Source organism: Mya arenaria, chromosome 2 (genome assembly GCF_026914265.1).
Source record: "Mya arenaria isolate MELC-2E11 chromosome 2, ASM2691426v1".
NCBI classification, from domain to species: domain Eukaryota; kingdom Metazoa; phylum Mollusca; class Bivalvia; order Myida; family Myidae; genus Mya; species Mya arenaria.
In genome coordinates, this window is record NC_069123.1 from 17742095 (window position 1) to 17769655 (window position 27561).

At 35.5% G+C, this 27561-nt stretch overlaps 2 protein-coding genes across 2 annotated transcripts in view; one reads left to right on the plus strand and one right to left on the minus strand.

Annotated features, from left to right (window-relative positions):
* The window catches only part of LOC128214402 (set1/Ash2 histone methyltransferase complex subunit ASH2-like), a 44586-nt gene that overhangs the window by 9819 nt on the left and 7206 nt on the right, over positions 1-27561 (minus strand). The window contains exons 7-12 of the mRNA XM_052920855.1: positions 26182-26344; positions 25633-25705; positions 22581-22798; positions 21482-21559; positions 20468-20557; positions 19995-20188 (exon numbers count right to left, since the gene is read on the minus strand). Of these exons, the coding sequence (XP_052776815.1) occupies positions 19995-20188; positions 20468-20557; positions 21482-21559; positions 22581-22798; positions 25633-25705; positions 26182-26344 (816 nt within the window). The remainder of the gene's footprint in view (positions 1-19994; positions 20189-20467; positions 20558-21481; positions 21560-22580; positions 22799-25632; positions 25706-26181; positions 26345-27561) is intronic.
* Positions 1692-16203, plus strand: LOC128214396 (uncharacterized). The gene is made up of 8 exons (XM_052920841.1): positions 1692-1712; positions 3685-5398; positions 6968-7103; positions 8074-8244; positions 12348-12487; positions 14006-14105; positions 15578-15655; positions 15973-16203. Exons 2-8 carry the CDS (start codon positions 4431-4433, stop codon positions 16201-16203), a joined length of 1824 nt encoding a protein of 607 aa, XP_052776801.1. The 5' UTR covers positions 1692-1712; positions 3685-4430.

Consider the following 27561-nt stretch of genomic DNA (forward strand, 5'->3'; position numbering starts at 1 on the left):
AACATCCTAAACCCGCATCCTAAACCCGCATCCGTAACTCACATCCGTAACGCAAATCCATAACTCAAATCCTTAACTCGCATCCGTAACTCACATCCGTAACACACATCCGTAACTCAAATCCATAACTCGCATCCATTACTCGCATCCATAACTCACATCCGTAACTCACATCTGTACGTAACTCACATCTGTACGTAACTCACATCCATAACTGGCATCCATAACTCACATCCATAACTCGCATCCATAACTTGGTGTACTTTACTGTCTCTTCCACTCTGCTTTCTCCCTAGCCAAAACAAAAATACCCAAAAACGTTTCAGGAGTTAATTGTAATAAATCAATATGACATTCATTATGGTAACACTTATAAGAAACTAGACTGGGGCAGGACTAAATGGAAATGTATTTTCATATACTCTGTTGCCTAGGTTACCATGAAAACAACATAAGTTGAGGTCAAAAACACATGTCCTCCTCATGTAAACAGGAAGATAGTTGTACTATTGTTGTAATGGTCTTCAGCTAATGGGGCAAGAATGTATTTCTTTTCTGTAAATTATAGAAAGTTGTTTGAATTATGGAAGTTCAATGCTGTAAAGTTTTTGTTGTTGTTGTTTAAGTGTTTGTTGTTTTATTCCACAATATTCATAACCCAGAATAAATCGATCAGATAACACACAAACTTAACATTATTTTGAAAAATAAAAATTAAAGACATGTTCAATATTCATCAATTAAACCCATTATTTTAAAGGCATAAAGGTAAACTGAACTTGATAGCCTTTCTCATAAAAATAACAATTAAGGCTGTCTCTGGAATTACAATGCCTGTTTGTCCTAATGTGTTTCTTTATATTTCATGACTAACATGTATACTAAATATGTAACATTCCACTGGTAAATATGAGACATTACAAACAATCTCAGTGAAAGTATCAAATTCCAACAATGTGGGTATAAAGTACCTACCAAGCTGTTAAGTTAGTACTTTGTAATGATGGTTTGCAATATAACGAACTTGCTACCGTCATACACTGAAACCTGAGAAAGTGATATAAAAAAAACTTGCAAACTTGAGACATTGATATTTTTCAGTCAGGAAATACGGTCAACTTGATGAGAACAGAGTCATTTTCATTATAACTCTTGCCTTTTTTTTTGCAACAATAGAAATTAAAACACTCAGGCACCTCTAATAAAACATGATTGGTTCTGTACAGAACACATCAAAACTGCTGGAGATGTATTTTGGAGATGTATTATTGAAAGGCAAAACTAATTGCTGGAAAAGCATGAAAATAAATAATGCATGTAAATTATGTGTTTTGTGCATTTTCAATATTATTAAATCATACAATATGGTAACCTTTACGGTTTAATTGCAATTTTTAAACGAAATAAGATTTGCAGATTGCAGTGTGTGAAGAAAGTTTTTTTATAAAAGAAACTGTATACAATTAAACTCCTTAAAATGTAACAATTTCGTATTTTTTTATTTGGCCTTTTGGCAAAAGCAGTTGCGGTTTTCACCTTACATCCGACCACAGGCATATAAATTGCATATAAATTGATCATGACATTATTTCCGACTCATAAGCACAAATGATAACATCATTAAGTATACAATATAAAAGGGAAGTTATACACGGAGCCTGTCAGTGTTTCATTTGTAATGGCCAAGTGACTATGAATGAGAAATAGCTAAGGTATGTCTATTAATTTAATAGAAATAATTTGATATATTTGGAAGTTAATACATAATATTTAATTGAATAACCTGTAAAATGATATAATATCATGCACAGACAAAAGAATATTTTAATTCAGAAGAATATTTTCTCAGATTTAACAGACTTAAACCATAACATTTTGTTTGATGTGTACATATTTCTTGTCTTAAGATCTATTCAAATATTTAGATAATATCTGACTCATGATTATCATGTCATTTAAATGTTTAAAGACACCCTAAATTTTTAAACTCAGATAATATATTTTGCAACTCATATCAGAAATGATTCATGCCGTCCAAAAAACCTGACAATTTTGTGGAAGAAGTCTGATTCACGGAACTGCATATTTTTCCCTTCTTAAATATTACTCGAACAAAGACAACTTGCTCTTTAAAATTGGTATAAATGGGTTTAATGTTGGCATTTGCCATTAAAAAATTGTCAGATATAATTTCTTCCCAAAATTCTTCTATTGTCAGATAATACTCTACGTGAATAAGTGGCAAAATAAAGAGCAAATGGCATTCTACGGTCTTTTACAAAGGCTAGGACATTAGACAGAATAATGTAGCATTGTAAAACATGCATTTTCTCGCATTCCCGTGCATTTACAATGGAACGATGGCCTATTGATTGAGGGGAAATCAGACATATACATGTCAAGACTGAGTCATTTTCTTCTCATATCTGAATTTCACTAAATGCAAGATAGAACATTGTTTTATCCTTACAATGTATGTTAATGAAATAAATTTCATGGAATAATAATCACTAGGTAAGTTTAAATTAAAGTACAAAACAGTGAGCATTATATTTAGACAATCCAATGTACTTGAACTTAACTACAGCAGGTTTTTTTTTTTTTTTTAAAACGCAATCATCAGTATATGAAGTTGTGGTAATTAAACATAGGAAAGTTTACCTAAATGTACAAAGCAAAAAGTGCTGTTTTGATTGACTTTAGTCTATACCTGAATGATTTGGTTACGATCGTCACATGTTTCTTGCTGGTCGTCAGTGAGTCATTTATACAGGACCCTCGAGCATTGTGGATTTTGACATGCGATAAAACAACTAATTCACACTCTCCACATATCAATTTCCGTGTTAATGAGTATAAAATACAATGTACGCTTTAAGGACAATGGGTATAAATACATTACATTGCTCAGTGTGGAGCAGAAAAATGTATTCAAATTGTTTTTCAAAAAACACATGCTATTTTAAGGTTCATAATAAGGATGCGAAAAATGGATGTTGTTTTGTTCTAACAAAGACGTTTTTGACTTAAATTGTAAGAAATACTTGAAAAATGGATTTAAGTACACTAATATGGCAATTATAGTGGTAAGATTATTTTTTTTAATATTGTTGCTGTCCTCAAAAAACGTATGGAAAATGTTAGCATTAGAAACAGCACAATGCTGTTTCAAACCTGTATATAGATCATTGTTTGCAATTACTTATTTTTGACCCCATTACGTGCATTTTCCACACCACTTCAGATGTCCATGTATTTTTGACATTACGTGCATTTTCCACACCACTTCAGATGTCCATGTATTTTTGACATGAGTGCATTTTCCACACCACTTCAGATGTCCATGTATTTTTGACATGAGTGCATTTTCCACACCACTTCAGATGTCCATATCATACTCATATTTTCCAAGAAGTCATCATTTATTAATAATCTGAAATGAATTTGGTTTCTAATAATCAATCTTATATTGCTTTATTTAAAACAAAGGGTTATAAAACTAACTCAAACTAATTTCAAAACACAAGTACTACTATAACTTGTAATCTGCCGGGTTCAAACTCCATTTGTCAGAAACAAAGTTATCAAAACTATCTACATACAAAAGATAGATACATTAGTTCTTGTACCAAGACATCTCAATTAGCCCTGGATTTAATGACCCTGATATCTATTCTTTTACAGATTCTGATGCGATCTCCACAGTACTAAAGAACTTCAGCCTCCTACGGGGTCTTGGACCCCTAATCTTGACCCACAGAACCCACGCAGCAGACTGGTGCTAAACTACATGAGAGATCTGAACTAAGATAGAAATTTATCACCAATCCATGAGAGCAGTCTAATCAGGGGGATCAATGTGGGGGTGAGAGCATCTTCATGATACAGATTACAACTCAGCCTCATTCAGAAGCTTAGAAGCTTGAATTTCTTTCACTTCTGCTGCTGTTCCAGTCTGGTGCAAATAAAACATATCCAAGAAAATCATTTCTCTGTGAAATATAACATGGTAAAACCAGAAATTCCTTTACACTACAGTGATTGTTTTCTATTGGATTACCAATTGTTGAGAAATCAAGTGAAATATGTGAAGTGTGCAGGAATTTAATGTGTTCCATATTTGCAAAAAGGAATGGTCGCATATATATGTTGTTACATGAAAATCATTGCTTAACTGAAGGAGTAGAAATAAATGATGTAGTCAGGGTTTAAACTGCATCACAGCAAACAAATAATGAAATTTGTGGATTAAAAAATACTGCATATTAGTCCTTATCTATGTCTTGATGATTATAAATATGGATTGTAAATGGTTAGAATGTGAATAAATCATGCAGATCAAGTGGTTTTACTAGCATTTTAGGTATTTGAACATTTAGAGGTTGTAAAGTTATGCAGTAGTGTGTTCAAAATTCCATACAAAGTCAGCCATGCGGAATTCAGGAATCTACCTTGTGCCTATTCTGTGCCTGTGGATGCATTCAACATTCTGCATACCAGTAGTGCCAAAATCCGGGGAAACCCTGGTGGAAAAAACATACTCTCCACACAACGAAGATGAACTTGACATTGAATCTGTGCAATATGACATATCTGCCAACTCAGGTAACATGTTACTGTCAAACAATGGTGCTCAAACTTTCCACACTCTGCATGCAGCAGAAATTTCTAGATCAACAAAACAAGAACAACCTAACCAGAGAAATATTATTAAAATCTTTGATACCAAACAAAACCATCAGAACCAACCAATTCCAGAAAACAACAGAAGAGAATCAGAGAAAATTTTATTTGAAAGCAATCCAAACTTAGCACAACCAGTATCAAATCCTAGTAATACTTCAGCAGCTGAGTCATCTCAAAAGAATGATGGAACACTGAACAATTCTGAGAGTTCTAATACACCCTTAATTTTAAGAACATTACATTCCAAGAATTCTTCAATAGATTATACATATAGCAAACAATCTGGAAACCATGAGCATAGTCAGGAAAGTTTGCCAAGCCATGCAGGCAACAACCTGTCTGATAAAACTCAACAACAAACAAATAAACAGGATGATGTCTTTAATCATGAATTAACCGTTCAAGTTGCTGATGAACGTTCTAGACCACTTCAGCTAAAAGTTATTAGTGACCTTGAGTCTAATGGTGATGAAACAACTAAAGTAAATGAAATGTTGTTGACGGTGGGTACAGGGCTAGCAGCTCTTTTCAGTGTTGGAGTTATAGTTGGTCTGTTCTGCTGCTGTGCTAAGAAGCCTCCAGCTGATGACAGTGAAAAACTCAAACAGGATGAGAGTAAGAGCAATGAGGGCAAAGAGGTCAATGAGGACACTGACAGCCAGGGGAGGTCACTCCAAGATTCACAGAAACCATCACAACTGTTCAATTCAAGGTAATGTCCATAAAGTGAAACTACCTTTAAATAACCTGTGGCAGTATTATAGACAATGGCAGGAAAAATATTTCTTTTAATGCATTCTGATTTTGACACCCCTTGGTAAATGAAAATCTTACTTCTCATCGGTCGAAATTAGCACAAGCGAAGCACAAGTAAAATGCTGTTTGATATATAGATATAGCAGGGCTTGATAAAAATCTTATTCCAAGCATAAGGAGAAGAATTAGAGATTGTTCATGCTGGAAGTCTAATTTCAATAACAGCCTTCTAGTATGGTTTTGTGAAAATAAATGAGAATGAAAATGTTTCAGTGGCAAAATAAAGTGAATGCAAACACATCCAACAGCTATGTACCTTCTAAAAAACATTTAGGTTTAAGCCACTTGGACATTAATAAAAAAAATGCATGTTTTAGAATTGAATTTGAAAGAAAATTCTTTCATTTCTAAATAGACTTGGTAAAATATTTATCTTAACAGCATAAACATTTGAAACTTGCATCATTTTAAGCCACACTAATGAAGTGGTTATCTCATAAACAAAACTGAAAGGCAGACTGATAATAAAACAGAAGGCTTTTCAATTAGCTTGAGTGTGTTGAACAAAATTCACATTATGGCTGTCAAAATTGGAGGTATCTCACACTGCAGATATACAATCACAATTGCACATTGTTGCTCCCTGGGGTTTTCTTAATATCTGGTAACAGCATCAAAACGCGTTTAATACACATGATTTATAAACAATAATCAGTTTAGAAATTATGAGGCAAATATTTGCCAACATGAAATAATGTGTGTGTATACTCTTGTACATTTTCATCTAACCCTTAGATTAACCACAACGTCTAGTACACTCCTTAACATTATGAGTAGTGTTTCCTGTTGGTTTTTTAGCCTCAATATAAGATGCTTGAATACATGATAGCTTAGGACTAGCTCTTGTCTGTTCTCAAGACCATATTTGGGCAGTTTATTTGGTGCTGGAATTGATATCAATCAACTTTTAACATACATATGTCAAGTGATTTGTCAAGAACTACTGTACTGCTGTTTCAGCAAGGTCAAGTCACAAAGGGTTTATAATTAAACAAAATTAAGCTGTTAATAATAGAACTATTTGACTGAGGTAATCCCTGTTTTAGCAATGTAGTAAGAAAATTGCCTTAATCACAGATGCCATGTCAGCAAGTCTGTACTTTTATGCACCAGTCAATTGTAACCACCTTCCAGGTGGCCCCCAGTTCCAGGTGAATGTGGTGGTTTTGTCTTCGTGCCAAAAATAGCGGCGAATGGGCCTTTCCTAGTGTCCCTGGGGTGCGCATTTGGCAGAGATTTTTCCAGCAGTTCAGGGTAGGGATTTTACCTGGGCTTGGCTGGACCAAAAGTATAAGTCCCCCGCTATTCCCCGGACCTGGGAGGGGGGGGGGGGTGCGTAGTTACAATTGACTGGTGCATTAAACAATGAGGAAGAGGTCTCTCCCTATTGCAAGAATATAAAGAAGGTCATTTGTTTCAGAAATATTATGCAGATCATGTTACCCAATCACTGTCCCTGTTTCAGTGACCTTCCTAAAGGAGAGAAGGACCTGGATGATGAAGGGGCCATGTCAGTAAAGGACAAGGTGAAGGCCCTAAACAACAAACTGCTTATACAACCCTCACCAGACAAACACAGGTCCCAGCTCTCCATAGAACAGGTAAGGAGATTCACAGGAGGTTGACGCAATTTAGTTAGTTAAAGGTTGAATGTGAAGGGGCTGTGCCAATAAGGGAACATAATCAAGCAGTTTCAGTTTCCAATCATGTCATGTGATGATCTGAACTTCTGACGGACAACTTATATGAAGGATCTGCCATAATGGCTAAAAATACTTGTCAAGACTATGTGCAATATTGCATGCTTGCTAGTTACATGTGCTTCACCTTGGCAACCATTATGTGCACCTTTGTGCAAAGTGAATCACTTGCATAGTATAAGGTATTTGCAAATTGAATTTGATTTTAGTTTAACTTAAGTGATAATTTTAAATACATTCAGTGGAAAAGAGATACCTCAGAAGCACAAAATATCAGAACTTGGAAAGTTTTATTAAAACCTGTTCATTGATGGTAATGATAATAAAGTGCAACAAAGTTGACGGCCACCACATCCTTCATATTGTTGTATCCAGTGAAGAGATACTTGCTAATTTCAATAAATGTAACAATTATGCTTAATTAGTTTTCAAATAAGTTGTTATGAAAGAAAAGACATTAGGATTGTTCCAGCACTGCTTAATTAGAATTCATTGACAGAATCCAGAACAATTTAAGTAACAATAAGATGTTTTATGAACTATTTTATAGTTTGTTAAAGAACAACAAATAGGACAGAAGGATAAACAATGATATGGAACATAGGATTATGTGGTGACTTTTTACCCTGAGGATGAAACATGCCTTGATAAATATAAGTTTTTGTATCTCAAATAAATTAATTAATGAATTACCCTACTCATTTGCCAATCTATGAAATTTGGGTTGAGAGAGAAAATGAGGCTTGGTACTTTATAAATTATAAGGCCAGACCTCCAAATTGTTTCAAATTTGTCCACAATGGCTTTTTACTAAAAAATAGCCAAAGTATTAAGAATTAAAATAATTGTGATTAACTCATATTCTTTTTAGCAACTTAAACGTCGGTCCCAGCTGACCCCGAATGAGGCTGACTGTCGGTCCCAGCTGAACCCGAATGAGGCTGGAAACAGGTTATCCCAGCATTCACCCGATGACTCGGCAAAACGACGCTCATACAATGAGGCCATCTCACCAGAGCAAGTGCCTTTACTGCCACCAGTGGTATGTTTATGTGCTTTAACAAAAAATTCTGAATATTTGACATCCTATAAAATGAATTGTGATGGAGCCTTAAACGTCTTGGGTGGCAGTTTATACTGATGATTTATAACAATCAAGTAAGGTTGATTGTAGGATTCAAATTATGGACTACTAAAGTGAATGAAGTAATTAGGGTATGACAGAAGACTTTACTTATAAAAGTAAAGAAAAGTCTCAATTAAGGCCCAGCCCATTTGTCTTACGAGACACCTTGATTGATGAACATCTCCATTCCTAATTCCTATCTCATATGCTGTGCACTTGGCAGGAAGGCAATCAGCACCCATCCAACTCAATAAGACCATATCAGAATAAGCCCTATGTGGGGTTTAAACCTACAACAGTTTACCCAACATTGCCCTATGTGGGGTTTAAACCTACAACAGTTTACCCAACATAGCCCTGTGTGGGGTTTAAACCTACAACAGTTTACCCAACATAGCCCTGTGTGGGGTTTAAACCTACAACAGTTTACCCAACATAGCCCTATGTGGGGTTTAAACCTACAACAGTTTACCCAACATAGCCCTGTGTGGGGTTTAAATCTACAACAGTTTACCCAACATAGCCCTATGTGGGGTTTAAACCTACAACAGTTTACCCAACATAGCCCTATGTGGGGTTTAAACCTACAACAGTTTACACAACATAGCCCTGTGTGGGGTTTAAACCTACAACAGTTAACACAACATAGCCCTGTATGGGGGTTAGACCATATCAGAATAAGCCCTATGTGGGGTTTAAACCTACAACAGTTTTCCCAACATTGCCCTATGTGGGGTTTAAACCTACAACAGTTTACCCAACATAGCCCTATGTGGGGTTTAAACCTACAACAGTTTACCCAACATAGCCCTATGTGGGGTTTAAACCTACAACAGTTTACCCAACATAGCCCTGTGTGGGGTTTAAACCTACAACAGTTTACCCAACATAGCCCTGTGTGGGGTTTAAACCTACAACAGTTTACCCAACATAGCCCTATGTGGGGTTTAAACCTACAACAGTTTACCCAACATAGCCCTGTGTGGGGTTTAAACCTACAACAGTTTACCCAACATAGCCCTATTCATTTTGTCAAATCCGAAAATATCATCATGGATAGAAGTTCAACACTACTTTCTACATTTAAACAATGAATTAATTTAATAACCACCTAGTAACATTTTTGATAAGCAAATTGCACTCATTTACAATTTTGTATGTTTTATCATCTACCATTGTCTAGTACATGCTATTAACATTCTTAAAAATAATATGGAGATACAAAGACAACCTTTGATAAAACTACATGTCTTTTATCAGCTGGCAGCTGTACAAGAAACATCTGGAAAAATGCACATCCTACCAAGCCCCACTAACCATACTGGTCTATTAAAGAGTAATTCAAGTGCCCAGTCTGACATTTACATGAAAACAACTAATATAACTGGGCAAAATGCATCATTAAAACAATCAATAGGCTTAGGAAGCAAGGATTGTATCTTGCAGATTTTTAAAAACAAATTGTGGCTATTTTTCTGCAGGAAATGTCTCAGAGTAGCAAATGTGCAGAAAAACACATGCATTTTAATATGGGAAATTGATTGAAAACAGGAGGAAAACCAAGAGGAATTTTTCCCCAGGGATTTACAGGGCTTTATGTTGACTATTTTAATTATTCAAACTAATGTAAAAAGCAAATATGGAATCAACTGATTATCATGTCTTGAAATTAGGTTACTGTTCTCTGAATAATATTTGTGTTGATAGTTTGGTATAGGGATTCAAAATCTCACAAATGACTATTGGCAATAATCAGAGGCTGAAAAATGTAAAACATATGGAATAAGACCTTGCAACAACTTACATAATTTATGCAGATTGATGTGAAAGAAGTATGAAAAATGACTTAAGGTAAATAAGGGATGTAAATGTTGGCCAATAGGCATGACATTTCTGAGGAGAAAGCTGTTTGGTTTAAACATAAATATGTTATGCTTTTATCAAATGTCATCCATTTTTCTACTATTACATAGCCTTATATTTTTTACCATTAGTAATCAACAATTTCATCAAAACCAAAACGAGTATTGCCAACTTTGGAGGCAAGTGACCGATTTTAGACAGTGCTTGATCATCGTATTATCCCTATTTGGTAATTTATATCACAGTCTAAACATCAAAATCTAGATTGAAGATACAAAGAATTGCAAAACAAGAGCTACATTTCCTCTAAGTAAACTTGTTACATTTACTGTGTTTTAATGTATAATTAACCCCAGATAAGGTGAACAATTTAACTATGGTAATGGTCTGTAATTTATTCATAGTCTTGAATTATGTGATAAAACAAGCCTAATTATTGCGGACATTTATGGTCCAAGTACCACTGTTGAACTGTCATTTAATGGTCGAGCTCCATTATATGTGACGGACCCCCAAACTCTGAACTTTACATACATTTCTGAAGCCATTTTATTGCACTTTTTCGTACTCACAAAATTACAAGATTTATTTCACATTGTTTATAATAAGTTCTTAAAAATATGTTTTGTCCATCAGTGTATGTAAAGATATAACAAATATATTGTAGGTTATATAAATCATATGTATAAAACTGATTTGTAAGCTCGGTTAACCTGTGTTCCAAGTCTCAGAATCAGACGAACACCCACAAAAAGACACCTATTGGCAATTTGCATCTATTGGGCATGGGTTTCTATAATAATGTCATAGGCAACTTTTTCATACATGTGGTTGACACTCTCTCATTAGCAACATAAGCTACATTGTAAGACCTCATAATACAGTAAGCCACATTGTACTGATGGAGTTTTTATCAAGACAACCTCAGAAAATTACATTACCATTTCTCACTTTCTACGCAAATATGATAAGTAAGACAGGCAGGCAACCAGCTCACATTAAATCTCATCATCATAAGGCTCCCATAGGCAGGAAATAGGCTGACATTTGGACATGTGGGAATTCTTTTTAATTTTGGTAAAGGACCAGTGCATACATGTACACAAACAGAGTATCATCACCAAACAATTATGGATTTGGAGGGCAAAAGTCTTGGATAATTTGATATGGTTACATCATGGATTTCCATATAAGACAGCAAACGTCTCAAAATTAGAAGCTGTAGTTTTTTTGGAATCAGTATATGCGCATAACATATTCATTCTTTTGATAATAGCAACACCACTCATTTACTTCCATCACCAAATTGCCAAAATAAAATTGTTCCAAGAATTATTTTTTTGACTGCATTTGGAAATTAAATACTTGTAACTTTTCAAGGAAATAAGGAAATAAAGCAATAATTGTGATATGAGCATGTTAAGTTCTATTGAATGGAGTAACTTAGGCAAATAAAAAACATCATTAACTATAATCTCATTATATATCCATCAATCTGGTCAGAGGGTCAGATATGAGACATTTAGAGCCAATCCATTTACTGTGTCATAAGTCATGGCGTGATTGACTGTCAGTTCTAACTTGTTGTGGCTATCATATAAAGCTGATGAATGCCTGACTGCACGAATTTGTAATGGTCAATACTGGCCCTGGCAATAATGAAGAAGATTAAATAGATCATCATGGCGACCATTTGCTGATGGTAATTAACATTCCCTAATAAGATGAATAATATGCCACTGAACCTTATGCTGTGGTGCATAATTATGTAGTTTAGAATAACCGATTGCTACATTGTATAAACAATAGGGAATAACTAGGAACTTTCGTGATACGCAACAACTGCACTTGTTTCCGACTTCCATCCAATGAGGTGTCAGGATACTCATAGACAAGCACTTCTCCTTTCAAACAGAATAGTTGCAAGCCTAATAAGGAAATCCATAGAGTACTTAAATCTATCTTGAATCAAGACATACACCATTTCCACTAAGCAAGGAATTTTTAATACATATAGCTAGAGCAATTTTGTGTCTTCCCTTTCTGTGCTTTGGAGTTACATCCATTTGTAGGATTTAGATGTGTTAATTTACCTTGAAAACAGGACCCAAATCTTTAAAAAAAAAACTTAACACGTTGAACGCCTGTAATTCCAGTCAAAGCAGCCAAAGATCACGGTCTCTGAGGATGAGGTTGTGATGGACCAGTCCAAAAGTACCGCCGGGGACAATATCAGCAAGAGCGACACTCAGGATGACATATCAGACAAGATATTTGACAACATATCCATGCACAGGTAATGTGAACAATATATCCATGCACAGGTAATGGGAACAACATATCCATGCACAGGTAATGGGAACAACATATCCATGCACAGGTAATGTGAACAACATATCCATGCACAGGTAATGTGAACAACATATCCATGCACAGGTAATGTGAACAACATATCCATGCACAGGTAATGTGAACAACATATCCATGCACAGGCAATGTGAACAACATATCCATGCACCAGGTAATGTGAACAACATATCCATGCACAGGTAATGTCAACAACATATCCATGCACAGGTAATGTCAACAACATATCCATGCACAGGTAATGTCAACAACATATCCATGCACAGGTAATGTCAACAACATATCCATGCACAGGTAATGTCAACAACATATCCATGCACAGGTAATGTGAACAACATATCCATGCACAGGTAATGTGAACAACATATCCATGCACAGGTAATGTCAACAACATATCCATGCACAGGCAATGTCAACAACATATCCATGCACAGGTAATGTAAACAACATATCAATTCACTGTAATGTTTTGACAATAAAAAGTTTGTTAAAGTCTCACAGATATACCAATTTCACAACTTTTTTTGTTTTGTTTTGGAAAGAGCAAATTTTTGCGTAATTATATGCAAACCAATGATATTAGATTGCTGACAAAAATTCAGATCGTAGATTTTAATATTTTCGTTCGAAAATTAATGTTTTATGGCTTAAACCGTTACTAACCGTTTAAGAAAAATGCATAAATCATAATTTTTTTAACTTTGATTTAAAAATCTGCAATCTAATTTTTTGTCAGCAGTCTTGTATAACTGGTTTCCATGGATTTTCGCAAAAATTGGTTACAAGACAAAAAGTCAAAATGTTCAATCTGTGAGAGTGCAGCTTTAATACAGAAGTGCATTTTCCTGAGAGAAAAAAGACCAATAATGAGACCAGTTTATCATGAAATAATACATGTAGTGGCCCTGTCAGGAATCAAGGCTGTGGTAATTGTGTCAGGGGCATTGCACTCTGAGGTCACAAGTCATATCATAACAGAAGTATGGCAAGTGCATTTACTTAATTTAGTTCCTGTTTCCTCAAAAAAAAACCTGGATCATCTGAGATCAGGTTATGACAATTGTTCTACACCATTCTTAATTATTCATTTTCCTTCCTCCACAATATTCACACTGTTATTCAAACATATCTTTACAATGTGGTGTCAAGGTCAAGTCATTTGCCACAGTTATAGTTATTAAAGCTGACAAGAGACTGAGTGCAAAATCTACTGGATGATCTTTATCTATTCACTTGACACTTCTAAAGTTACATTGCCTGGATTGGTGAATAGTTTTTGTTCAATTGCAAATAACTATGTGAGTCATATAAAACAAATATAGCTTCCTGTAATCCAAAATTTAGAAGCAACTATCTCATACATGGCTTTAAAGAAGTAACGTTTATTATTTCACAAAATGTCAAATTTATAAAAATCATATAGCATTGTAATAACTATTTGATTCAGTTCTGTGTCCCAGCCATATAACCCTGATGTTGTGATTGCCGATACAGATGAGGAAGAGGAGTTTGCCGAGATCCAACGAGGCACCAAAATACTCAAGTCTGTATGTATCATGTGTCTGGGAAGTGTTGATGAATTCAACAAGAGTGACGCAAGTGGATTGTAATGCTCTTCTGTTTTTTCTCACATCAAGGGGCATATCTTGCCTCAACTTTTTTCTTTGAAAAAAACAACAACCAAAAAAAGGGCATGAATTTACATAAAATGTGTCGATTTTTTATTTTAAGTCATCATATATATTTGAAGGCATGTTTTAAGTCAAATTATTGAATTGGGGTTCTAACATCAGTTTAAAGTAATCACTCAATTTGATTTCTAAGTTTTAGGAAACACAATATTTTAAAGAATTTAGTTTAAACTTGATTAAGAGTATTAAATATGAATGCTTTAAGTATAACACCTTCAGATATGACATCAGTTAGTTGGATAAAACTGGTATTTAATGTTCAGACAACAAAGCCCTATTCATAAAGAGCCAAGAAAAACATCACCATGGGCACATGATATTCTGTCATACAGAGCTGTATGAGGTGTAGCTAGAAATCCATGCAAAAATATGGGAAAATATAACCAATATTATGTTTCCACTCAGTAGTTCTTGGGTAATATGTATATTTTGTACAGGTGCCATTTCACAGGTCAATACCCCAAATGCCCCCACATTTACCTTGTAAAACAAACATATTTTCTCAAGGTACAACAGCCAAACACTAGGAGAAAATCTGTGGGGTGCCTGCTTAATATGTATAGTAGCAAAGCAAGACAGTGTACAAGCATGGCTCGTTGCAAATCTGGGCCATGACTGGAATTAATGAGTATATTTACCTGGGTTTTGACTGTTTTTTTCGGTGTACCAAAAAAAAAAATGTAAGTTGCACAGTCATTGAAATTTTGCCAAAGAATGCACATTGAAACATGATTCACTGGCAACCTGATTCCTATTTCCATAAGTTACAAATCATCACCGTGTAAGAACTCAATATCTGCTTCTAATTCTGTATGCAATTATTGGGTTATTGCAATAGAGTGATGAAATGAACAATATCATAAATTCAGCATTTATAGTAATTACGTAGTTATGACCAAATTCTCTTCTGAATTATCATTCCTTTGAACTTTGTGGTTTTATACATTAAGGTAAGAAAAAGCAAACAAGTTGTTGACAATCTATTAAGGTAGTTACCTCAATAATCACTAGAACATTCTGCCAAAAAAATCATATTTATGTTCTCAGACAAAACAGGTTGCCACATCATGTCATGCAAACACTTGTGCTTCAAGGTCAAGGTTGAGTTCTGAATAACAAGATATAACATCGCAATTTCCAGGTCTTCATGATGATATACATTTTGCAGTTTTGAATCATGCAACAACACAACTTCTTCAGGATATTTTACTAACAACAGAATATAAACATGTGCATCACTTCTGCTTGAACTTAATATATACTTAATGCATGGCATCACATATAGTGAGCAACTCTAAAGAAATATAATCATGGGTTGTACATTTCAGTTCCAGCGAGCAAAGCCTCCAAGAAACCGTAGTCCAGCCACTCGAACATCCAAGGGCAAAATCAGGAAAGCTAGACCTGTATGTAACATTCCTTACGCTACTTATCTATTGATAGAAACAGCGACTTATAAGTCAATTCAATTTCCTAAACCATATATTGTCTACTTTCAAGTGTGTTGTCTTTTTACAACTGGTAAAAGACAAGGTGCAAAATGATATCAATATTGTTCTATGTGGGTCATTTTTTTACACAAACTCATGAAGTGCTAGCAAAAAAAGTTTTGGGTAACATTAAATTACGATGCAGATGGAACCTTCCTGCTACCTTCTTCAAGTCTTCAAAACATTAAAGACAATTACATGCACAGAACTAATGAACAATACAATATTTTCAGGGTAAGTCAACAACCCCGTCCATCAGTCGAGATGGGTCGCATGACCGGGAAGCAGGTGCTTCTACGCCTTCCTCCATTTCCTTGGCAACACCAGGTTCAGCTACGACCCCAATGACCCCAGTCTCAATAGCAACCCCAGACAGCAAGCCTGGGAGTCTGGAGAGGTCAGAGCCAACTAAATCTGAGAGGTCACAGCCAGCTAAATCTGAGAAACCTGTCAAAAAAAGCTAACAGCCTGGATAAAAATGGGGCAAATATGACAGATATTGGTGCTGAAAATAATGGAAGTAAGACTCGTAACTTAGAGAAGAGTGTGGATCGAATGACCAAGTCTAGTGATTTTAATGATTTTGATTCTGTTATGAGTCAAAGTGTAACCAGTATTGGTAGTGATATCGTGACTCCAATGAAGAGAAATGGTGTAAAAGCGAAAATTAAGAACTCTCCTAAAAAAGAACGTAATGAATCTCCTTCAAGAGTGGCGAAAAATGGTGAAAAGGAATCAAGAACTGATTCACCATCTAGATACAGAAAGAAAACAGAGTCGCCAGTAGCTAGACGTAAAAGAGAGAGAAAAGAATCAAGTGAAGTAAAAAGACAATCTCGGGATGTACAGGACGAGAAAGAATCTAGTAATTCTATGCCAGCAAATAGGTTGTCTGGGTCTGCCTCAAATGCTAGTAACAATATATTTTACTTGATCGACCCAACTGTGAAAAATAAGTGCAAGAGTGTGGGTGAACTTGCTGCTGAAAAACGGAAGTCGGGGAATTTCACACCTAGTACAGAAAAAGGTGAGTTTTCATTGAAACTTTTAAGTAGTCATACAAAATTGATTCATGTTTCTAATGCCAAAGCATGCAATGCATTACTTATATTATATTCAGTGTTCTCAATAAGAATCACTGTAACCAGTCAAAACATAAACATAACAGGCCTTCTTAACTTCACTTCTTACAATATATAATTTATTTATTTTGAACCAGTTATATTTGTAGAGTCCTTAAAGCTGCACGCTCACAGATTGAAAGTTTTGACTATTTTTAATTTTTTGTCTTGGAACGAGCCAATTTTTGCGAGAATCCATGGAAACCAGTTATATAAGATTGCTGACAAAAAATTAGATCGCAGATTTTTATATTTAAGTTCAAAAATTGATGTTTTATGCATTTTTCTTAAACCGCTAGTAACGGTTTAAGCCATAATACATTAACTTTCGAACGGAAATATGAAAATGTGCGGCCTGATCTTTTGTAAGCAATCTTATATCATTTGTTTGCAGATATTTACGCAAAAATTTGCTCATTCCAAGACAAAAAATAAATAAGTTGTAAAAATGGTAAATCTGTGAGAGTGCAGCTTTAAAGCAAGCTGCCAGTTTTTATTTGGGCCATCTTGTCAGAGCTTATAACAAAATATCATTGGATCAAGAAATTCACATAAATGTGAAGCAGTCAAGTTTTACTCGGAAAATGCTACCAACACTATCCAATAAGGCAAATACCGGTAGTTTGGAAATACCCGGTAGATATTCTTACAACTTGGAAATATCAATTCAAAACTTTGTTCCTATGATATCATAAGCACGTTCAAAAGATGGCCCCATTGAGAACACTATAAGCTACTTTAAAACAATGTCTGTTGGGTTACTTCTAGTTGTTAGCTAGTGAGATATAATGACAAATAAGAAGGCATGACATGTATTACAGATACTCAAGCAGAGAGTAAGGTAAAACAAACAATGAAATGTTTAGTATAATTAATGTGGGCATAGAAAGAGTGGCTTCCCGATGTACAGACATGCATGAAGCTTCAAGTATCTTTAAATGCTGCAACCCAATATCATATTGGCTGATATTAGATAGGACCTTTCAGTTCAAAAGATATTTGCCTGCAATCATATATCATCAAGCATGCATTACAGAAAGCATGTTATGTTGAGAAGTATCCATTAATCTACATCAATAGACAACAATTTGCTGTATGATAATACAATATCGCCCTCTCTCAAATACATATATGCTCCAAAATGTGTTGGTAATACTAAACTTAAGATACATATACACATGAATGTTATAACATATCAGATTTAAAACCATATACCTGGTAAGCATAAAAAACTATTTATAAAAAAAGATTTTTCAATTTATTTAAATTACATGATAAATTTATCATATAACTGTTTTCCAGACTGATGCCTCACTGAGTCCCAAGAATCGTGAACGCACCAAGTCTGACCCATACAAGAAGTCAAAAGTGATGGAACAGACACATCTATAGTACAGCTAGCTCACTGTCATCAAGGCTGCTTTACTGAAGAAAACGGATATCTCTGCTCACCTAAAGCACCCCTGCTAGACACTAACATTATGCACAGGAAAGTTCACACTTCAGTATCACTGAAGGGTTGGCAGTGTTAGAGGTGTGCGTCTACCAGCCATGCATAGTTCACAAACATTGTTATACTTGTTGGTGCAATTATTGAAATATTTCTGTCCAATGAATTTCTTTGCATTTCAAAACCATGAAACAAAGTTACAGAAGTTCTGCTTGATTGAACATTTACTTAAACTTCTTGAAAAATAAAATATCAAGATGTATATGAAATACTTCTGAAAAATAGAATTGATGCTGTCATTGAAGGCTTTATGTTTGCTATTTTGTTGTTGTTGGTTGTTACGGTAATGCTTATTATGTTGTTGTTACAGTTTCCATTTTGGAATTGGATCAGTATGTTTTTGTACTGTGTTACAGTTTAAACATGAACATGTACGCTTAGTAATTTTTTAAGCAGGAGACGCAAAAACGTCGCTCCAAACTGCTTCAGTAGAACAGTATTAAGTTTTATAATCTCTTAAGTTAAATAAAAGCAATCAGATAATAATTTTATTTAAACGATATAAATTTTACAAAATTGTTAAGTATGTTTTATTTTAAATTATATTTTAACTAAGATGACTCAGTTGACACCAGGCCTTGTGCCTGGGGGACACCAGTTGCCAGAGTAAATGCCCTCCAAACTCACATTCACCCAGGCATAATTCTAAACTAATGAAATCTCCTATTGAATAATTTATGATTTTTTTATGAAATATACTGTCAAAGCAACAAGATAAACTTAATAAAATTCTATTAATTTTATGAATATCATGACATTTCATATTGAAGGTACAATAAACCCTTTGATTCAAATTTTAGAAAAAGAATTGTTTATAAGAGAATATTTATATGAAGGTATTGTGAGAGAAATATACTACTAAACCTACCACCATTATTTAGTGATTGTTTAGCATATTATATTATCATGCATTTATATTTGTACTAAATTGTATTTTCAGAGTCTGGTCATATGTTTCTAGTTTTTTTGAGCTTTTGTATATCATTTGATACACATGTTTTAATGTACTTTCTGCATATGATATTTCAATAAAATATCAAAATATTAAAATTTGGGCTACTTATGAAGCGCCATGGGATTCAAGATGCAAACTTTGTTTATTTCAAAACACAGCAATCAAAATCCGATAGTTGATATGAACCCCGCTCAGGTCAGTATCCTGAGTAGAACCAGTACTGGTTTCCTCAATGAGAGACCAAGAGGATTGAACCCATAACCTCTTGGATAGAAATTAACAGTCTTACTATCTCTTTAGTGTGCACAGTTGGATTAATATTATGTTTTTAATCATAAGAATATACCGCAGGTAAATGTGATTTTTTTCTTTTTAAGTTGATAAGGGCCGTAACTCAAGAAACATGTAGGAAAGTCATGAGAAAGGACTTTCTAAACATTTGTCTATTTTCTTAAAATTTCATGTACATTAATATATGATATTATAACCTATATATATAAACATATACACATCCTTTCAATCTGTGAGAAGAATGAGTGAATCCTCAAATCTATGCTTAACACATCGTCACAATTCTGTGAGAAGAATGTGTCTATCCTTACAATTCTGTTTGTACATGTGTCTATCTGAAAATATAAGCTTTACACACACTTACAAATCTGATCTTACCTTATCTTTATGAGACACTGGCACAAGGTGGTTTGGGTTGTCTAGCTCGGGCAGGGAGATGTAGAAGCCCAGAACATCCCCCTCCTTGTAAGGCTCACTGTAGAGCTTCACGTAACTCTGGTGACTTTTGGAGCCCTTACGGGATCGCCATGAGTAGCTAAATTTGTCATAGCCACAGGGCGCTTGTAGGTTTCCTAAAACATACAGCAGTATTAGTTTGGTTCACTGTTATAAGATACTCAATAGGCACCTGCACATAATTTGTTATGAGATTTTTGAAATGACCTATACTCAATTTGTTGAGAATTTAAACATTGTTTTAAGACAGAATATATGTAGTTTCTAGTTAGAACTTAACAGCAACCTAGGTCAAGATATAATAATTTTCACCAGACTGGAAATTGTAAAATTGAGCAAACCTTTCAGTTCAAAACACCATTTTACAACACAATCTACAGAGCTAAGTCCCATACCCTGTTGCTGGGACCATCCAATCCTTGTGGCAGTGTTTTCTGGCATCTCATCCACTTGGACCTCATAGTACCAAGAGCCGCTACGAACACCTGAAAGATTGGAGTCAAACAGGTTAATATTACACTTGTCCATATACAAGCGCAGGGCACACTTCAAAACTACCCCGCTATATGCTAGTTATAATAAAAAAATTATTGTTTATAATAGTATTAGATTTTCTGTTAACTTCCATAGAAGGGTAGTGGGTTATATAAAATGTGCCTGAAGTATAATGGGGACCATTATTTACAGCAGAATAAGCTGCATTTTACAATTTTTCGGTCCTGTTCATCATTGTCCATGTCCCAGAATCTGACCTTGGTGTGTCTTTAGGGCATGCATGTCCATGGGGACAACTATAGCTGTCACAGATTTGATGAGTACCCTCAGACACAACATGGACATATGAATGGTTAAATGTCATGTTACTGAATTAGCAAGATGACCATGTGCATTATAAAGCTGATCATTGCTATGAATATTCATGAGTGTAGACGCAATAATTTTGGAGCTGCATGCAACTAGAATATTCAGACAATCTTCATAACTTTTGTTAGACAGCATGAAATATCAAACAAATCGAAAGAGCACAACATCACATGCTAATCCAACATAGTGATTTCCCATTAAGTTTCATGAGTGAAGGTGCAATACTGTTGGCGCTACATGAGACGCCATTTGTTCCTGACACAATGATGAATGTGGCGACTACATAATTTCATGAATGGCTGAAAGGACAATATTCAAGATTTCAGATAAAAAAAACACTGCTTGTTAATTTAAAACCTTGAATCATGACCCTTCTTACCTTCAGTGACAAGGCAACCAAATACTTTAGCCAAAAAACTTATCCAACCATTTCAGCAAAATTTGTTAGTTAATATTTACTTACTGAAAGAGTTTCGTAACATATGTGTGTTCAGAACAAGGATGTTATTATGCAAAACTTATTCCAGGGAATTATCCACTCTTACCGTGAGTGGCCCTGATCATACTGTAACCCTTCTCCCCTGTCACTGACAGTCTGTCATCTGATATCTTCAACTGGGGAGCTGGAAAGAAGAAAAAGTGCCTTAAAATGTAAAAAAAAAAAATCCTATCAAACCACAGTAACAGCAAAATTATACGAGCCACACACCTTGTAAGTGACTTTTTATAAGCAATCATTCTTGTAAAATTATGTTTGCTTGTTGTAGTAAAATACGAGAATTTTCGTCTGATGCATTATAAGGGAAACATTTATTCTAAATAAAGGAAATCATTGATTCACATAACATGCTTTATAAATAATGGTCAGCAGAAGAAGAGCAGCAGACGTCTTTAATGATAAAATGAAAGGCATTTTATGTAAAGTATATAACTCAGTAATCATACCACTCCTAAGCACTTAACCATATCTGTAGAATAGGAGATGTTTGCATACAGGCATTAATAGGAAAAAAAAACTTATTTAGTACAGTACATTTATGGTATGAAATAGGAATTGATTAATTTGTCAAATGCAAAAAAAACAGAATCTTATTTTGTAAATTTTTGGCCAATTTGGACCAATTTCTTTTTCCAAAGATTCATGGGCAGTTTTTTTATTCTAATTAGGAAAAATAAATACTTTCTGGTATTAGATGAAACTAACAACTATAAAAGCTAAAACTAGAATTCCACAAAAAATAAGGTGTTGCCTTTCGGGAGTGCCTATCCTTATTCTAGTAAAACTCATCAATGACCTTGACCTTTGACCTACTGAACAAACACTGTTCATACCAAGTTTGAAGAATCAACAATAGGTCGTTCAAAGTTATTGATCGGAGACAGAAGTGTATCTTCAGCACTGATGATGTCAGGACAATAATAACAACCCACGGCAAAGTAATAAATATGTTTGCCATGCTTTGCAGGCGACACTAAAAGCTGTGAGCTTTTGAAGGTCCTATCCAGTTCATGATTTCCTGCCCCCTTAACTCTACTGTTATATCTTACAATTATCATGTAGATCTAGAGGAACCAGTGAGCATAGGAAAAGTTCTACACAGGTATGGATTTCCCAACAACTCAATTTTATTGTCATAAACTAACCTCTATCATGCAAAGCCAGAAGAACCTGTGAACCCAGGAAGGTTCTATACAGGTATCCAGGTATGGGTTTCCCTGCCCACTCAACACTCTCGTCGTACGCCTGTCTGTTGGGGGCATGTGGGTCAGGCTCAGCTAGGATGTACCGGTACCCGTCTTTGTTGAAGGGGTGCTCTGTAGGGTAGCCATGGGGAGCCAGACGGGCAAGGTTCAGCACATCTCTGATAAAAGTGATTTGCAATTGTAAAGTATAAGCTCATAAATGTTCTATTTCTACTGTTTTTTTTGTTTTATTTTTTTAAATATTTTTGACAAAAGAGACATCAATTTGATGATGTTTTAATTTTAATTTGCATTTAAAGCAGAGGACATTTTCATAATCAAAGAAACTAAACTGAAGACCCAATACATCACAAATTGTTCTAGCATTAAACATATGTCATGACTTCCAGTAAAGGAAAGATAACAAGCTATAAAACTATCTTATTGAACAAGCCTTAAATATTAGAATATAATCTTCCAGCCCAAATATATAACAAACAAGCAAATTTGTTAAATTGATATCCCCCCCCCCCCCCCCCTGATTGGGCTTAGTCAAGGAATGGAAATCAATTGTTGATGAAATATATATATGAGTTTGAGTTTGATTGCAACTGTTTGAAAAAAAAAAAAAAAATATTGTATATATAGTAACATTTAGAATTGACCAAGAAACCTAGTTTATGACTCCATGTTACCCAGTTCCAAACTAATCTAAGATTTAATCAAGGCAAACATTCTGATCAAGTTTCATGAAGATTGGCAGATAATAGTATATTGCCAAAAATATAGCCTCTAGAGTGTCCACAAGGTTTTTTTATGATTTGACCCAGTGACCTCATTTTTGACCCCACGTGACCTACAAATTTCAAACTATTCCAAGATTTCATTGAGGCATTCTGATTAAGTTTCATGGAAATTAGAGCAGATGTATTGCCTCTAGAGTGTTCCCAAGATTTCTGTAAGATATGACCTAGTGACCTAGTTTTTGACCCATATGACACACTTTTAAAACGCAGTCAAAATTTAACCAAAAGAACATTCTGACCAGGTTTGAACTTAATCAGACCAATCACCACCATAAAATAGTTTCGGACAAGATTTTTGAAAGATTTGACCTTGTGACCTAATTTTCGATCCCAGTTCCAAACTAATCTAAGATTTCATCAAGGAAAACATTCTGATTAAGTTTTATGAATATTTGACCATGTATAATGCCTCTAGTATGTTCCAGAGATTTTTCTAAGATTTGACCTAGTGACTTAGTTTTTGACCCCAAGTGACCCACTCTTAAAACGGTCGAGATTTGATCAAGAGGAACATTCTGACCAAGTTTGAACATTTTCTGATCAATGCCTACGGACGGACGGAATGATGGACGGACAACGCCAAAACAATATCCCCCTCCCGAAATCTTCGATTCGGCGGGGGATAATAACAGAACCAAGAAATGTTCACAGGCCCTGCCTTGATTCAGGCTTGCTGGCTTGTGCTAATTTCAAACACTGAGATAATTGAAACAAGAGCTGTCACAGTATGTGACGAATGCCCCCGAATGTGACATTGACATACGAACAAGGTCAGTACATGAAAAGTTCATCTTGCCTTTACGTGTCAAATACATATGGCAAGTTATTTTAAATTGCCTCTAAACATAAAAAAAAAAATACAACCCATACTTGACAACCTACACTGTTATGTCCTTATATTCAGAATTCCCTTGTGAATAAACACTTAGTGTATCTACCTTTGAGGTAAGGACATGGGTCTTGCACACGACACGTCGTCTTCGTATGTGGAACACATGTAGCAAGTGATTTTAAAATCTGTCCATACAAGGGAAAGTAACAGCCCTGACACAACAACCTATACTCTATGTCCTTATATGCAGCACTCCATTGTGAATAAACACTAAGTGTGACCTTGACCTTTGGGGTAGGGACACAGGTTTTGCACGCGACACGTCGTCTTGGTATGTGGAACACATTTGGTAAGTTATTTTAAAATCTGTCCATACAAGGGAAAGTTACAGCCCGGATACGACAACCTATACTCTATGTCCTTATATGCAGCACTCCATTGTGAATAAACACTAAGTGTGACCTTGACCTTTGAGGTAGGGACACCGGTCTTGCACGCGACACGTCGTCTTGGTATGTGGAACACATGTGGCAAGTTATTTTAAAATCTGTCAATACAAGAGAAAGTTACAGACCGGACACGACAACCTATATTCTATGTCCTTATATGCAGCACTTCATTGTGAATAAACACTAAGTGTGACCTTGACCTTTGAGGTAGGGACACTGGTCTTGCACGCGACACATCGTCTTAGTATGTGGAACACATGTGGCAAGTTATTTTAAAATCTGTCCATACAAGGGAAAGTTACAGCCCGGACACGACAACCTATACTATATGTCCTTATATGCAGCACTCCATTGTGAATAAACACTAATTGTGACCTTGACCTTTGAGGTAGGGACACAGATCTTGCACGCGACACGTCGTCTTGGTATGTGGTACACATGTGGGAAGTTATTTTAAAATCTGTCCATACAAGAGAAAGTTACAGCCCGGACACGACAACCTATACTCTATGTCATTATATGCAGCACTCCATTGTGAATAAACACTAAGTGTGACCTTGACCTTTGAGGTAGGGACACGGGTCTTGCACGCCACACGTCGTCTTGGTATGTGGAACACATGTGGCAAGTTATTTTAAAATCTGTCCATACAAGGGAAAGTTACAGCCCGGACACGACAACCTATATTCTATGTCCTTATATGCAGCACTTCATTGTGAATAAACACTAAGTGTGACCTTGAACTTTGAGGTAGGGACACGAGTCTTGCACGCCACACGTCGTCTTGGTATGTGGAACACATGTGGCAATTTATTTTAAAATCTGTCCATACAAGGGGAAGTTACAGAGCCGGACGGACGGACGGACGGAGCGATTTTAATATGCCCACCTTCGGGGGCATAAAAAAAGCCTTTTATCATGTTTACCCTTTCTTCATCTTGGTGCTAGTGACCTGCACAGTATCTTGATTTGCCTTGCGCTTCTGCCCTCTGAGTCCCTCTGAAATTTAATATGTTCACTGAAAAGGCTACCAAATTACATGTAACACAACTTCTGTGTCAGACACCTATCTCACACCTCAACAGGATTTAGTCTTGACCAAAAAACCAATGGCGTCTAATGGAACAAGCTTTTAATTGGTCTCCTTGACTCCCTTTAGTGTAGAGCACAGATTTACTAGAGCTACATGTATCCTACAAACAGGTGTGATGTCTATGTTTTGAAAAAATGCATGCAGAAAAGTAACAAAAGAACAGTTTTTAAATAAAACAAAACTAGTAAGCAATGTGGCTTAGCTTCAAGTGTCCATTTAGTCCAAAAAAAAATGATAGGGAAATCTCTAATTATGAAGCAATTTATCACAAATAAACCACATTGCAAAATAAATATCCAAATAAAGCCAAATAACAGCTATAAAAAGGCCCAAAAAGGTCCAGAATAGTTTATAAATCTCCTGCACAATCCCCCATACTCACTGTCCACAGGGACCCCGGGTTTCTGCAGCGCTTGTATCTGTGTATTTCCCTTGGTGAGAATCTCGAAAGCCGGTGTGACCTTGTAGAGGTCAGAGTTCAACAGTCCGTACTGAGTGTCACCCACGGTGGTCTCGTTACCATAGAATATGTCTGTCTCCTTGGCCTGTATGAAATAATGGGAACATTTTATGATTGAGTATACCTGTAAATATGTTGATAAATTAAATGAATTTAAATGTCACCAAATCAATAAGTCAATTTTTTTTTATTTTGAGGCAGATTTTTCATCAAATGTATTCATTTTTTGTTCTACATGGTCCCCATTTGAATATGGTGTAACACAATCGTGGCTGCAAAATGGAACAACAAATACAACTATCTCAAAATATATGTATGATTTTTTACATTTTATAAATCTATCTTGAATACAAAAAAGATGTCCCCAAAAATCAAAATTATGCAAACAAAAAAGATTTTGCTCATCTGAGGTTTTGGCATTATTTTTTTTATAAATCCTAACTGTTCAAGCCAGAGTTATGGGCCTTGCTGTACATGTGCAGTTAGTCTCTGGCAACAACTGTTCAAGCCAGAGTTATGGGCCTTGCTGTACATGTGCAGTTAGTCTCTGGCAACAACTGTTCAAGCCAGAGTTGTGGGCCTTGCTGTACATGTGCAGTTAGTCTCTGGCAACAACTGTTAAAGCCAGAGTTATGGGCCTTGCTGTACATGTGCAGTTAGTCTCTGGCAACAACTGTTCAAGCCAGAGTTATGGGCCTTGCTGTACATGTGCAGTTAGTCTCTGGCAACAACTGTTCAAGCCAGAGTTATAGGGCCTTGCTGTACATGTGCGGTTTGTCTCTGGCAACAACTGTTTTATTTGAATATCTTTGGTCTAAAGTTTCAGTAATGGCATCAAAAACCCATTTGAAGTAGGTCTAGGGCCAAATGTCAAAAAGTTTATGATATTGCAGTCATTTCAAGATAGTTGATGTCAAGGTGTGATGATATTTCAGAGAACCATCAGGTTTTATAAGACTGTTATTCTGTCCATTTAGAAATTGACACGAAGTACTTAACCATACAACTGATGTCAATTGTTTATTAATGTAAAGGATGCTTCATAATCCAACAATGAAAATATTCAATCAGGCCTTGATTTCTTGGTATATATTTAATAACAATTGAAGCTGACATTGTCTTGTTAAATCAGACCCATGATTTTATGGAGATCCACAGAGTGCTCTAGTACTATAGGTGCCAGATTGCCCCCCCCCCCCAACTCCCACCATTGAGGTTGTGGGTTTCATCCCCATCAGTTACTACTTCCTCATGATCTCTCAAAAAGGACACAGTACTAGTTCCTGCCCAGGCTCTGTGTCA

Excerpts from the sequence above, each read along its gene's own strand:
- LOC128214396 (XM_052920841.1), top strand. The coding sequence starts at position 4,431 with ATGCGGAATTCAGGAATCTACCTTGTGCCTATTCTGTGCCTGTGGATG. Across the intron at positions 7,104-8,073 it reads CCCAGCTCTCCATAGAACAG|CAACTTAAACGTCGGTCCCA; the intron begins GTAAGGAGATTC and ends TATTCTTTTTAG. Across the intron at positions 8,245-12,347 it reads TGCCTTTACTGCCACCAGTG|TCAAAGCAGCCAAAGATCAC; the intron begins GTATGTTTATGT and ends CTGTAATTCCAG.